Source organism: Arachis ipaensis, chromosome B10 (assembly GCF_059453495.1).
Source record: "Arachis ipaensis isolate K30076 ecotype BB chromosome B10, ASM5945349v1, whole genome shotgun sequence".
NCBI classification, from domain to species: Eukaryota; Viridiplantae; Streptophyta; class Magnoliopsida; order Fabales; family Fabaceae; genus Arachis; species Arachis ipaensis.
Window position 1 is genome coordinate 93,248,833 of NC_142435.1, and position 14,282 is coordinate 93,263,114.

General features: G+C 34.2%; 1 protein-coding gene across 4 annotated transcripts; it reads right to left on the bottom strand.

The window, feature by feature from the left end:
- Positions 1-297: 297 nt before the first annotated feature.
- LOC107622883 (uncharacterized) lies at positions 298-10,252 on the bottom strand. Of its 4 annotated transcripts, none has more exons than XM_088508759.1 (16): positions 9,847-10,252; positions 9,630-9,737; positions 9,251-9,418; positions 8,822-9,121; positions 8,597-8,691; positions 7,956-8,037; positions 7,629-7,841; positions 7,397-7,456; positions 4,327-4,406; positions 3,606-3,928; positions 3,380-3,471; positions 3,143-3,272; positions 1,406-2,460; positions 1,034-1,335; positions 733-900; positions 298-642 (listed from the first exon to the last, which is right to left on the bottom strand). In XM_088508759.1, the coding sequence occupies exons 1-16, from the start codon at positions 10,000-10,002 to the stop codon at positions 507-509; spliced, it is 3,468 nt and encodes a 1,155-aa protein (XP_088364885.1). In that variant the 5' UTR covers positions 10,003-10,252; the 3' UTR covers positions 298-506. The 4 variants fall into 4 exon arrangements, with proteins under 4 accessions (XP_088364885.1, XP_020970522.1, XP_016180429.1 ...); XM_021114863.2 differs by having other exon boundaries at positions 8,564-8,691; positions 9,847-10,214; XM_016324943.3 differs by having other exon boundaries at positions 9,248-9,418; positions 9,847-10,214.
- Positions 10,253-14,282: the final 4,030 nt, after the last annotated feature.

Consider the following 14,282-nt stretch of genomic DNA (forward strand, 5'->3'; position numbering starts at 1 on the left):
TGAATTAAAGTGCATTTGGACTCGTTTTCCTGCACAATTCAAAACTCTTTCTCCTTCACTTTCTACTGCAATAGCAGCAACAACAAAAGAATGATGATGAGGAAAAACATGCAAAGAAGAAGTAGAAGAAGAAGAAGAAAAAGGAGAAAGAAAAAGGGCAGGAGGAGAAGGAGAAAGTGGAGGAAGAGGAACGCGAAGAAGACAACGATGGCGATAACGTAAATGGTGTGTGCGCGTATAATCACGCTCTTTTTAATGAGAATGGTTTTTGTTGGTATTGAGTCTACTTAGTTAGACTTGGATGACAATATTACTTTGATGTATAGCAAATCTGTAAAAATAATTGATAAGAATTAACAAGATAAAACATTTATTCTTTATACAATAAAAAATGTATAAAGAAAATGTACCCAAAGCTGATCTATATAACATACCAGTACCTAACCTATGGCTACGGTCACAAAATGAATGAGATTAATATTTCCTAATCTACCCCATAAATTAATTCATGTACAGTTGCTTTTCACCTCAGCTGCGAATTGTGAAGACATCTTACTGTACAAATCACCCTGACATACCAATGATATATCTTCAGGAGACATCATTGTGCATCTGCTCAAGTAATGTTGAGCACTCCGGGCCCTGCATTCAAACACTAAGATTGAGTAACTAAAGTAGACTAGCAAGACTTTCATAATAAACTGAATGCACTAAAAAGCCGTTCAAGTATACCTTTTTCCTCTCTTCTTCTCAACACCTTGCAAAATGCGTAAACCTTCTGAAATCGAAATTTGGCGAACCGTAGATAGATACTCATTGAATGCAGTGCCTTTCAGCGCCAGTGATAATCTTGTAGGAACAATGGACTGGATCACCTTCATCAGAGATGTTTTGCTTTCACTGTATGGTAGGGGTTACAAAGTGAGGTTGACACCAAGAGATAGCTTTTTGTTTACATAAATAAATAAATAGAAAAAGCACTGAGACAGGTACAGAACTGTGATAGGCATTTGCATGAAAGTCGAGTAAATACCTCTTTGTATCGTTCATTGCTTTCTTCAGCTCTAATTGTTTATTAGTATATAAAGTAGTGATTTTTTTGTGATCCTGTCTAGATAACTTCCCCAGTGTCATAACATTAGTAGTGGAAGCCAACATTTCCGAAGTTATATCTGTATTGTTTTTAGGCTCAAAACCAAACATAGATCCTACATCTGAAATACATTTAGCATAAAAACAAAACCCGTGTACAGCAATCGTAGACATCATCGCTTGCTCATCATACCAATTAAATGTGTCTTCATCAGAAAGAAACTTGGGATGTTCCATGATACCCTGCATATTCAATAAGGTATAAGAGAGGTGATAAATACAACTGAGAGAGATTGGAAAATTTGACACTTACACATTCTTTTTCTTGATGATTACGAAATAACAGGTCACATTCTGAAAGTAAGTTACTCAACCCACTTGCAAGTTTAACAACTTGAATAGCACCTAGCTGTTCTGCAGTGCCATGCTGTCCTAAATCCATTCGGTGATCACGAAGTTTCCTCCACATATTTTGAACCTCATCTGTTTCCATAATCAAATTGTAGTCTAATTCTGATTTTGGTTTGAAATCATCACGAGTCGTGTCATATAGACTTGTAGCTTCATTGTTCTCATCTCGAAAATCTTGTACAGCCGCCGTAGAATAAGATTCTTGAATTCTAGCATCAAGTGGTTCAAATTTCTGCAGGAATTTGGATCTGCCCTGATAATCACTGAGAGTGAAAGGAGTAACGTTATTATTTGGAAAAAAGTTAGTTGGGCCAGAAAGAAGGCCAGAAGTCACTGCACTAAATGTGGTCCCTATTCTATTTTCAGTTAAGCATGCAACTTCAGCTGTTCCTGAACATTTACAATCATCCAAACCAGAACAAGCTATCTTGTGAAATGACTTGCTGGTGTATGTTTCAGATTGAAACTTGCAGGGAGATTCATTGTTGACTTCAAAGGTTTGTCCATTATAAGGTTCAAAATATGTAGACTGTCCATTATCATTTGGATCCTTATTTACAGAACCAGAGGAAATGACCGGCTTCTTTTGGCAATTTTGCCAAGATGAAATTCCTAGGAGTCCAGAACAACTAGAAAGCTCAGACATAGTACTACTATATTGACTGTCAGACTGGCCGCACTTTGAAATAGATCTATTCCTCTTGGCGGTATCTACATAATTAGTGTCCATAGATTGCACATCCGAATCAAATTTCCTTTCAACTGCATGAAACTCTTTCATACGTAAACCCTGCATGCATGAGTCTTCTTCCACTATGGTTATTAGCCTGGCAACTTCCGTCTCAATTAGTTTGGAAAACTCTGAAGGAAAACTCCATGGTATTATCTTTGGCAGTATCTGATGAGTAGCCTCGAGATCAAATGGAATTGAGCTATAAAATGTCTGCACTTTCTGATCTGGACAAAGAATAAAAAGAGATTAAGTTTTGGCAAGTCATTGCAATAACAATAAGATATGGGAATTTTGTGTGTGTGTGTATATATATATATATATATATATATATGTATGTATGTATCCTTCTGCCAAAATGGAGTCATAACAAACTCTTATGACGAAAAAAGCTGGTGAAAAAGAAAGACAGAAGATAAATGAGAAAACAAATATGTTCATTGAAACACTTATTAGCAGCGTACAAAATTCAACAATTAATAATATTATATCATGCAGAAAAAGGAAACAATTACCTTGATTAATTAAAACTTACATCCTATTATCATCAAATATACGTGGAAGAAACAATGCCTTTCCTACTTAAAACAGATAAAACTACGGGGAAATAAATGGTATGGTATATAAACACAGAAGGAATTTCATGGAATGAATATATAAATAGTAGCAGTTCCAGTATTTGATTCCGTTTGCCCCTCTCTCTCTCTTGATTTTTAATTTCTACTTTTCTCCTTTCGTTTTGTGTGTGTGTGTTTTGGGGGGAGGGAGGGAGCTTTTAACTTCTCTAACATTGTAAATGTTTTCTTTGATGTGAACAATGATAGAGGCTATTGCTGTGCTTAACTAATAAAAACACTTCTTGATTATATAATTGTATGAGAAGCAAAGTTTAATTCACGTGTAATACACCTTTTGCATAGTTTTTACTCTGGAACCAAAACTGAAGTTGCATGATGATTTTGCGAATATCTCCGTTGCAAGACTGTATAAATCTCTCCAGTAAAAGAGGGCTGCTGTTGATATCTTCTGTGACACAAACCTGGAGATCATTCACAGAACAATGTATAAATTATTACATTTTGTTTCCGAACATTTTTTCTTTTCAATTTTTTTTCATTTGGGCTTTGGATATCTGAAAGCACATACCATGTACAAATGGCAAAGCAACTCATCTGCTAATGGCAATGAGAATGAAATGTTTAGTCTCTCAAAATTACCTGGAAGGCCAACCTTATTACCTAAAATATACAACTAAAGTGTTGTTATAAACACACTCATTGATAAAAGCTATATGCTGATTTAAAAAGTACGACTATAAAAATTAAAAATCAATAGTGACAGTATGACTATAAAAATTAAAAAGCAATCTCACTATTGCTGGTCAATATTATAGGCCCTTTTGCTGTCTTAGCAATGTGTTGTATGGCAGAAATGCATCCATGATCTTCAGGAAAAAGCACATCAACATCCTCAACTAGAATTAATGTTTGTACATTATAACACGTAAATTCACTACTTTTGCGATGTAAGCTCCAAGATGTCCCATCAGGACTCTGGGATCCATCATCAGATATGGTTATCAGTTCAATGACATCCTTATCAATATCCTCTGCTGCTTTATCATTAGGAAATGCTGGAGCTGACGGCAATTTCACAGTTTTTTTCTCCCGTGAACACACAGTGTGTTCCAATAACCTGAAAATACATCATATAAATAAAACATCCATCGCAGAAATGGCTTGACAGAATGACTTACTACAATAAGTCTTTATCTAAAATTAAATCAAGGCAGACGATGTAACTGTAAGAATGAAATAGACTAGACAAGCATAGCAGAAATAGAGATAGTAGTGTATAAGATAGTAGATTGTAGCAGAGAATTGAAGAGAGAATGAAGGTAGAAACAGAGGAGCTGAATCAGGGTTGTATGATTCTAGTGTCTCTGTTGATTAGGGAATGAAGGAAACTTAAGAAATGGAAGACAATGAAATATTTATTTTCAGCGAACGACAAAATACAACACAAAAACACTAAAATAAACCAACAAAATATTGGAGGAAGGTGAAAGCATGTATAAGGAAAAGTAAAGAAACCTTTTGAAGCCGTGTGATCCAAGAGCATCTCCAAAATACTGCTTGACAGCAGTCCCATTTCGCCAGTCTGATGTATTAAGCTGTTGAGAGGCAATTAGATCATAATAATCATTAATTTCAAATATTTATGGCCAAATTCAAACCAAAAATACAGACCCCAATATTTCCAAAGAAAAAGAAAAGAATACATCTGTAAAAACCTAAACCGGAAATACTTGTTGAAGTATATAATAATGATAATTAAGTAGAATTCTGAGGTGAAATCAGTGGGATTTCATACTCTTTACTGGTTTTTCTTATTTAATTAAAACAACAGGATTGAAAATACAATATGAAAATAGAATTGAGAATATGATAGAAACAGGTTGGCTTAGTTTACAAGAGGAGAGGTAAGTAGTTTAGTTGCTGATTCTAACTGTTTAGCAGGCATAAGAGCAGTAGTCTTACTCCTAGCTGAGCAGAATTAAACTACTCTTATGCCTGCTAATTCAGCTCCATCGGCACAAACAGATAGCCAACTAGCAGCAATTAGGGACTAAACAGTTAAAAACAGCAACTAAACTACTTACCTCTCTTGTAAATTACGCCAAACCTGTTTCTATCAAAATACAAGAAAGGAAATTGTAGAGTCCTATCATCTCTCCTAGGTTATGGGCATAAGGAACCCTTTGGCCACTATTTCTGTTCTTAGGAAATTCTCGTCTACCTCTTCTCCTTATTTCCCTGCTTCCTTTCAATTAAAATAAATATACTCCCATGCTCTAATCATTCTTATCAACGAGCATGCCTGTAATGACAGCCTACTCATTCCCTAACCACAACACGTCTCATCTTTTTCCTAGAAAAATTAAAAGGTAAAGGAGAAATCTTTCTATCCCTAATGATTGACCTATTACATTTGCTTGTCTCCTTTTTTATCTTCCATTTCTTTTTCAGCATTACTTTTATCAGGGTCTTCTACAATACCAGCCCCTTGAAGAGCCACCATGATCTCAAGGTGGAAAGATGGGAAAACCATCTGAATTTCAGTGCCCCAGCTCCCACGAATTTTCAAAATCTACTAAATCTTGCTAATTGATCAACTCTTCAAGGTGTCCTGCTGCATTGGTGAACCTTGAGGACTTCTTCTAGTTGAGCCTGAAGCTCCCATCCTTCTGAAACAGCTGCTGGAAGTGGTTGCGGATGCAAATTCAAGCTAACACAGCTTTTTGATTGAGAAAGATAAAAAAACTGGATGAATTCTAGTTGTTTTGGGTAGGTTCAACTGATATAAAACGTACCCCACCCTTTCTAGTGTCTCAAATGGTCCATAAAACCTTGGACTAAGCTTTTGACTGACCCTTTTGGCCAGTGCCTGCATCTTATAAGGCTGCAACTTAAAATACGCCATCTCCCCTTTCTCATAGGTCCCACGTCTCCTTTCTAATCTGCATATGTCTTCATTTTTATTTGGGGAAATTTTAGCTCGTCAATCATTTGGTTCCTCTCTTCTAAGAGGATCCCAACTTCTACTATTATAGTTTCTCCTCCACCTCTCGAGCACTGGGGTTTCTCTACCAGAAAGGGCTTTAAAAGAGGACATTCAAATGGAGCCATGATAATTGATATGAAACCAAAATTTTGCACAAGCTGGCATTTAGGCCGCTATTTTTGTTTGGAACCTATAAGACACCTCAAGTAAGTTTCCAAGCATTTATTTACAGCCTCCCTTTGCCTATCCGTTTGCGGATGATAAGCATAACTCATCTTGAGGATAGTTCCAGAATCCAGATTCGTTGAACAGCTTAACCCAAAAGTTGCTCATATCCCGATCTGAAACAATTGATCTTGGAAAACCATGGAGTCGCACCACTTCTTTGACAAACACAGGAGCTACGTCTTTGGCGGTGTAAGGGTGTGCTAGAGCAAACAAATGGGGGTAATTAGTCATCGTATCTGCAACCACCAAGATAGTGTCCATTCTCAAAGCTTTAGGTAATCCTCCTATGAAGTCCATAGACACATCAGACCATACATTTGTCGGGATAGTTAGTGGTTGCAAAAGGCCAGCGGGCAAAAAGTCTAGTGCATATTTCTTGGGCAAACCTAACATTCTTTGATGTATTTATTTTTTCATTCCTTCCCAATACAGCACCCTGGAAATTTTCTTGTAGGTCCAAAAGTATCTAGAATGTCCCCCCACTTTTGTATGATAAAATTCTTTCAAAATTTGGGGAATCCGTTTGGAGTTTCTTGCAATCACCAATCTTCCTTTGTAATACAGCTTTCCACTTTTAATTTTAAACCCCAGACACATCCTTCCCTTACAAAAGCTCCTGAACATGCCTATGAGTTTGTCATCAGCTTGCACCTCACCTTCCAAGCCCTTGCCTTGCAAAAGCTCCAGAACATTTCCTCTGATTTCAATCTCTATACCTAATGTATAATCAGAGTTTCTCTCCTTCACTCTTTCTCCTCCTTTCTTATTCTCCCCCACAAAATTCAACAATTACAAATGAGCGGAAAAATTACACATCAAGTAGAAAACTCTAATAGCTGAAAAATTACACAAAGATCATGTAGGATGGTGTTGCTTTGATAACATGTTGAATTTATGGAAAACAGAAGAGAGAGAGAGAGAGAGAGAGAGAGAGAGAGAGAGAGAGAGAGAGAGAGAGAGAGAGAGGAGAAACATGTAGCAGAAAACATGGGTTCTATACTTGAATATTTGCATTAGGATAGAGACCATTCAGCAAAATAGAAATAAATAAATATATTTTCATTTTCGAAAAACAACAATATAATGACTTAAAACTATTTCCTATGATCAATGAAATCAATGCCTTGACCTACATCTCCTTCTATTCAATCCTAATCACGTGACTGAATATTGAGTCACATGTTTCAATCCTAACAAATCACAATCTAGTTATTATCTAGCTAACTGGTTGCTAATACTTGATTTTGTGATGCCTTTCAAAAATCAAGGTGGATGTTCACAGGAAGCATCTGATCAACAAATATCATCATTATAAAAGTTCATCAGTTGAAAAACATAAAGGCCAAATATATTTGTATTGAAGAGAGATACCTCTAAAACGTCAAATCCTTGCTCTTGGGCACAAGCATAGACAGCAGCAGACTTGCCGCTCTGCAATAACAGAAAATAGAGAAAAGCACAACAATCAAATGATCCTTGCAGAAGAAAACCTGGAACTTCATAACCTGCACATTTATAGTGAGAGAATAGTAGAAGAGAAAACACAGCTCTGGATATCTAGCATAGCTCTGGATATCTAGCATTCAAATGTATTTTCACGCACCCCAACAGGTCCTGTAATTAGAAGAAGATTCTGCAAGAATTTGTCCTGGTGTACATTTTCCAAATCAGAGTCACAATCAGAACCATTATAATCATAGTCTTGCAAGTCACTTTGATCCCCATTAGCGGAATGCATTCTGCTTTGCTTTCGTCTTTCCTTCCAAAGTTTTAACCACTCATGCAAGAAATTTACAGATTCATAATTACCGCACACCTAGACAAGAGATTGCACAAGAAAGGCACGAAGAACAATAAGAGTTATAACGCGAAAGTCCAATTAAATTCTTTTAGGAGAGGAGAAAAAGGGCAAGTACCAGAAATCTCTGACCTCAAAGGCCTTTGTTGGCTTGTACTTGTGAATCCATAAGCTTCCGGACTTACCTTGACAACTATGGTAGTAAGACTTCATACTACAATGTAGGATAAAAGGGTTTTAGCAAACAAATGTTCTAGCCGAGGCAAAAGAATATGAGGCAAAAACAAAAATCAAAAACCATAATTTCCAAGTTGCTATGAATCTCGTTAGTCTAAGAAGCAAAATAAATCCAACTTAAAAACTGCCATTTTCCTACAACAACCACCAATTCTTATCCCACTGGGTAAGGTCGATCACATGGATTAACCAAGCCATTTTCTTACAACTGAATAAAAAATTATTTGCTGAACTACTAACAGAAACCTGGTACACCAAACCATGCTAAAACAGATAGATAGAGAAAGTGGAACATAGACAGTAACAATTAAATTTTGCTTAAACTACTAAACCATGTCAATCAAGATGTTAATCAAATGTTCTCATTACTTTCAGCCAGAAACAATACACAGGCACACAAACCAATCAGTTATAATAACAAAAAATTTGGCACAAGGTCATGACTTATGAGCAGAGTCTAGAATGCAAATGGAAAAGAAAAATAATAATAAAACAAAGTTTACATGATTAGGGGTGTGCGCCATGCGCATATCAACCTTTCTTGGAAAAATCTATTCAGGGGCTGAGTGTCTGATGATCTAAAACAACCTGCTTGTCCTGAAAAAGTACTGACTCCATCAAGCTCCAAATCCTGACAATAATTTTCAGCCATAGTTATAAGTGAATGAAATCCCCCTTCTAAACAAGCTTCTACAATGCACAAAGGGACCAGGTTACCAGGGACAGGACACATTAGTTAGACTCTAGAACAAATTATATACCATCTTGGCATCATCTGACTTTGAAGGGCATATTGGTTGATCATCAGGCACAGCGGAGTTTGCTAGCGATATTTCTTGCAGAATGTCTGGCAGAAGAGAAAGCTGACCATCTGAGCAAGGCATAGCATTCTGAGAAATTAAAGCATGGGATTGGTCCACAGCACTATGAAGGTTATCAAAATTTAAGGGTTCAACAGAACTCGTCAAAACAGGCAAATTCGGAGTTTCTGAACTGTATTTTGCAATGGTAGTCTTCCCCAAAAATGTCCAGTTATTCCAGTCAAGGGATGAGGTACCATCCTGCATTGGCAAGATTTATGTCTAACTCAAATTAGAAGAAATTGCAGAAGTTAAAGCTAATAAAGTAAGCATTAAGCTACCAATGATCATAAATAAGGAGTATCAGATTACCAACACAAATACCACTACCTGACAACTTTCAAAAATATGAACAGGACCATTAAAAATTCTTCCATCCTCTCTCCTGTCTGTGCATAAACTATGTTTTGTCTTATCCAGCTCCTGAGATTTCTTCCCTAATTTCCATAAAGAAAAAAATGGGTGTATTTGCTGCCCGGCAAACATCCTCGAGTACTCCTGAATCAAAGAGATATATGTTGATCACAAATGGGTTGCAAAGGAACAAAAGTAGCTGAATCATGTCAGCACAGAAGTTTTATGTTCAATGTCTTAACTCTTAACACTCGTATAGACCACATTGCTAATCCACACGCATTGAAAAAAGATATACGTATAAAAAAACAAAATAGGGCAAGCTGCCAACGAGATAAGCAGTCTGATCACTAACCTCCCCTGACAATTTCGCCTCCAACCGCAAATCAATCTTCTGAACTGAGTCTGATGAAGCTGTCTCCTTATTTCCATTAACCAATACATTTTTCTTTGTCTTGTTACTCTGCTTAGGTAATCAGCATACATTAGGAAAATTGAAACCCCATATTTTAAAATTCTCAAGTCTAGAACTGAATGCGGTAACAAATATAAAAAGTAATAATAACAATTACCTTAGAAACTCTTTTACGAGCAGTGACTGTTTTGTTACACTTTCTCCGTTTGATGTCACTGAGACCTTCTTTTTCCCCTGCTTCATGGCGATTCGGTGTACCGATATAGTTGGGATTGGCAATCGGTACATTGTTCATCCGAGGAGAATTCTTCATGGAAATTATGGGAATTTGGGGCCCTTGGTGAATTAGGGTTTTGGCATTTGAAGGTGATTCGGTGTAGTATATAAAGGGAAAATGGGATTCAAAAAATCAAGTATCTTTGGATGCGTCTGAATCAAAATTCTTTTTTTGAATTCTTGATTTATCTAAACCATGGTTTGGAAAGTTCAAACCGATTTGTCGAACCAAAAACCGTTAACAAAATCGGTTGTAATCAATAAAAAGTATGAGAGAGGAAAGAGACAAATCGGTTATTTATTTTTTGGCCCGCATATATTAAAAGATATTTAAATTTTAATTTTTTTTTTAAATTTGAACATCTCAATTTTTCTGTTCATTTAGGTCTGTCAAACTCAATAGAAAAATCAAACGTAGTTGCCGTTGTATTAATTTGGCCGATACAAATGTACATATAGGAGAGTTTTTAAAATGAGACAAATTTGATTCAGAGATAGATGTGTCCAAATTTTAAAAAGATCAGAAACTTAAATGTACTAGTGTTAAATCCGTGCGATACACGAGATTAAATTTTAATTTGACATGGTAAATCGAAAATAATATTTTATAATTATAAATTTTTTAAGTTTAGTATAATATTATTATCGTGATTATATAATAAACGTACTTAATATGTTGTTTTATCTTTATTCAAAATAAAATACAAATGGAACAGTTTGAAGTGTATAATATTCTTAAAGCATAAGGAAAGAGACCTGAAAAAATAAGAACATATATAACTGTAATAGTAGTATGTCAATTTTATACTAAACTTTATATTATAAGGCTAATGAAAATTTATCGACAACCTAGTATTTTACTAACCTCATTAAAAAAGCAATTAGCATATGATGTTGTGCTTCATGTTACACATTTTATTTCAAGTGTGAAAGTATAGTTAATAAATTAGTTATATCTACGACAAATATTTGTACAAAAGTGTAAATCATAACATGTTACTAAAATGATAATACTATTTTCTTATCTAAATGTTATTAAAAACTTCGTTGAATACGACATTTGTTGTTGATGAGTTTGGATTGCTATCTTCATCTAGAATTAGAATGTTCACGCCATTGCGACTATTAACTCTTGATAAAGCAACGTAAAGTTGCCCATTTGTGAATACTGATTTTGGCAAGTAAAGTCCTGATACGGCCTTACAAATCCGATGTCATAATTTGGCATTATATACAATAACTCAACATTATGCACTATAACTCGGCACTTTACGTTATAACTCGGCGTTATACGTTACAATCAGACTCAACGGACTACATCCTGGAATAAAAACGTCCGACCAGACATTATCACTTATTAAAACCTATTAATTGCTATTCAATTCAGATGATCAATAGAAACGTAATCGACCTATTTTATCTTACCTATAAAGGTATGATATTTTATCTTCAAAGGATACATTGAATTCTCAATACTGACTTAAGCTTCGGAGTGCCTTTGCAGGTACACTCCCCCCTTGTTTCTTGCTCACGCTCTGCATAATTGGACATCTCCTCGGAATAAAGGTCGGCACCGAAGATAACAACTCGGCATCAACTCCCAGGGACCGAGCTCTCCCTTCAGGTATCCATACAAGAACAATTGGCGCCCACCGTGGGGCCTCGAAATAAACACCCTTCTTTTTATAGGCCCATTTCCTTCCAATGGTTTCAAACTTACCTGCACCTTTGTAAACAAAGGTCATATAGTAAATCATTAAGACCCGAAAAAGGCCGATTTATATCTGATTTTTCGATCTACATCTGGTATATCTATTTGCCGACCTATATCTGCTTTTCCGATCAATATCTGTCATCTTTATTTTTCAATTCATCTATGGTATATCTATTTGCCGATCTATATCTGTTTTTCCGATCATTATCTATCATATCTATTTTTCAATTCATCTGGTATATTTATTTGCCGATCTATATCTATTTTTCCGATCAAATATCTATCATCTCTATTTTTCAAATCATCTCTGGTATAATTATTTTCCGATCTATATCTGCTTTTTCGATCAATATCTGTCATTTCTATTTTTCAATTCAACTCTAGTATATCTATTTGCCAATCTATATCTGTTTTTTCGATCTATATCTGTCATCTCGATTTTTCAATTTATATGTGTTATATCTATTTGTCGATCTATATCTGTTTTTCTCATCTATATCTGTCATCTCGATTTTTCAATTTATATCTGTTATATTTATTTGCCAATCTATATCTGCTTTTCCGATAAAAAAATATGTCATCTCTATTTTTCAAATCATCTCTGGTATAATTATTTGCCGATCTATATCTATTTTTCCGATCAATATCTGTCATCTCTATTTTTCAATTCAACTCTAGTATATCTATTTGCCGATCTATATCTGTTTTTCCGATCAAATATCTGTCATCTCTATTTTTTAAATCATCTCTGGTATAATTATTTGCCGATCTATATCTACTTTTCTGATCAATATCTGTCATCTCTATTTTTCAATTCAACTCTAGTATATTTATTTGCTGATCTATATATATTTTTTCGATCTATATCTGTCATCTCGATTTTCCAATTTATATCTGTTATATCTATTTGTCGATCTATATCTATTTTTCTCATCTATATCTGTCGTCTCGATTTTTCAATTTATATCTGTTATATCTATTTGTCGATCTATATCTGTTTTTCTCATCTATATCTATCATCTCGATTTTTCAATTTATATCTGTTATATTTATTTGCCAATCTATATCTGCTTTTCTGATAAAAATTTTGTCATCTCTATTTTTCAAATCATCTCTGGTATAATTATTTGCCGATCTATATCTATTTTTCTGATCAATATCTGTCATCTCTATTTTTCAATTCAACTCTAGTATATCTATTTTCCGATCTATATCTGTTTTTCCGATCAAATATCTGTCATCTTTATTTTTCAAATCATCTCTGGTATAATTATTTGCCGATCTATATCTACTTTTTCGATCAATATCTGTCATCTCTATTTTTTAATTCAACTCTAGTATATCTATTTGCCGATCTATATCTGTTTTTTCGATCTATATCTCTCATCTCGATTTTCCAATTTATATGTGTTATATCTATTTGTCGATCTATATCTGTTTTTCTCATCTATATCTGTCATCTCGATCTTTCAATTTATATCTGTTATATTTATTTGCCAATTTATATCTGCTTTTTCGATAAAAAATCTGTCATCTCTATTTTTTAAATCATCTCTGGTATAATTATTTGCCGATCTATATCTATTTTTCCGATCAATATCTGTCATCTCTATTTTTTAATTCAACTCTAGTATATCTATTTGCCGATCTATATCTGTTTTTCCGATCAAATATCTGTCATCTCTATTTTTCAAATCATCTCTAGTATAATTATTTGCCGACTATATATGTTTTTCCGATCTATATCTGTCATCTCGATTTTCCAATTTATATGTGTTATATCTATTTGTCAATCTATATCTATTTTTCTCATCTATATCTATCATCTCGATTTTTCAATTTATATCTGTTATATCTATTTGTCGATCTATATCTGTTTTTTCTATCTATATCTGTTATCTCTATTTTTCAATTTATATCAGTCATCTCTATTTGCCGATCTATATATATTGTCTGATTTATATCAATCATCTCTATTTGCCAATTTATATAAAAAAAAATCTCTATTTTCCGATCTATAACAGTCATCTCTATTATCCAATTTATATCAGTCATCTCTATTTTCTGATTTATATCAATCATCTCTATATTCTGATTTATATCTATTATCCCTATTTGCAAATTTATATGTTATATCTATTGTCTGATTTATATCAATCATCTCTAACTGCCGATTTATATAAAAAATCTCTATTTGCCGATCTATAACAGTCATCTCTATTATCCGATTTATATCAGTCATCTCTATTTTCTGATTTATATCAATCATCTCTATATTCTGATTTATATATGTTATCCCTATTTGCCAATCTATATCTGTTATATCTATTTGCCGATCTATATCTGTTTTTCTTATCTATATCTGTCATATCTATTTTTCAACTTATATTTGTTATCTCTATTTTTTCGATCTATATGTCACCTCTATTTTTCGATTTATATCTGTCATCTCTAATTTCTGATTTACATCTGTTATCTCTATTTGCCGATCTTTATTAGTTATCTCTAGTTGCCAATTTATATCTGATATCTCTATTTGCCAATTTATATCTGATATCTCTATTTGCCAATCTATATCTGATTTTCCAATCTACATCTGTTAT

Bases quoted from the DNA above. Each gene is read 5' to 3' on its own strand.
- LOC107622883 (XM_021114862.2), bottom strand. From the start codon at position 10,002: ATGAAGAATTCTCCTCGGATGAACAATGTACCGATTGCCAATCCCAAC. The intron at 7,457-7,628 runs GTGCGTGAAAAT...CTGTTATTGCAG, and splicing joins TAATTACAGGACCTGTTGGG to AGCGGCAAGTCTGCTGCTGT. The intron at 4,407-7,396 runs GTATCTCTCTTC...GCCTCTCAACAG, and splicing joins AAGGATTTGACGTTTTAGAG to CTTAATACATCAGACTGGCG.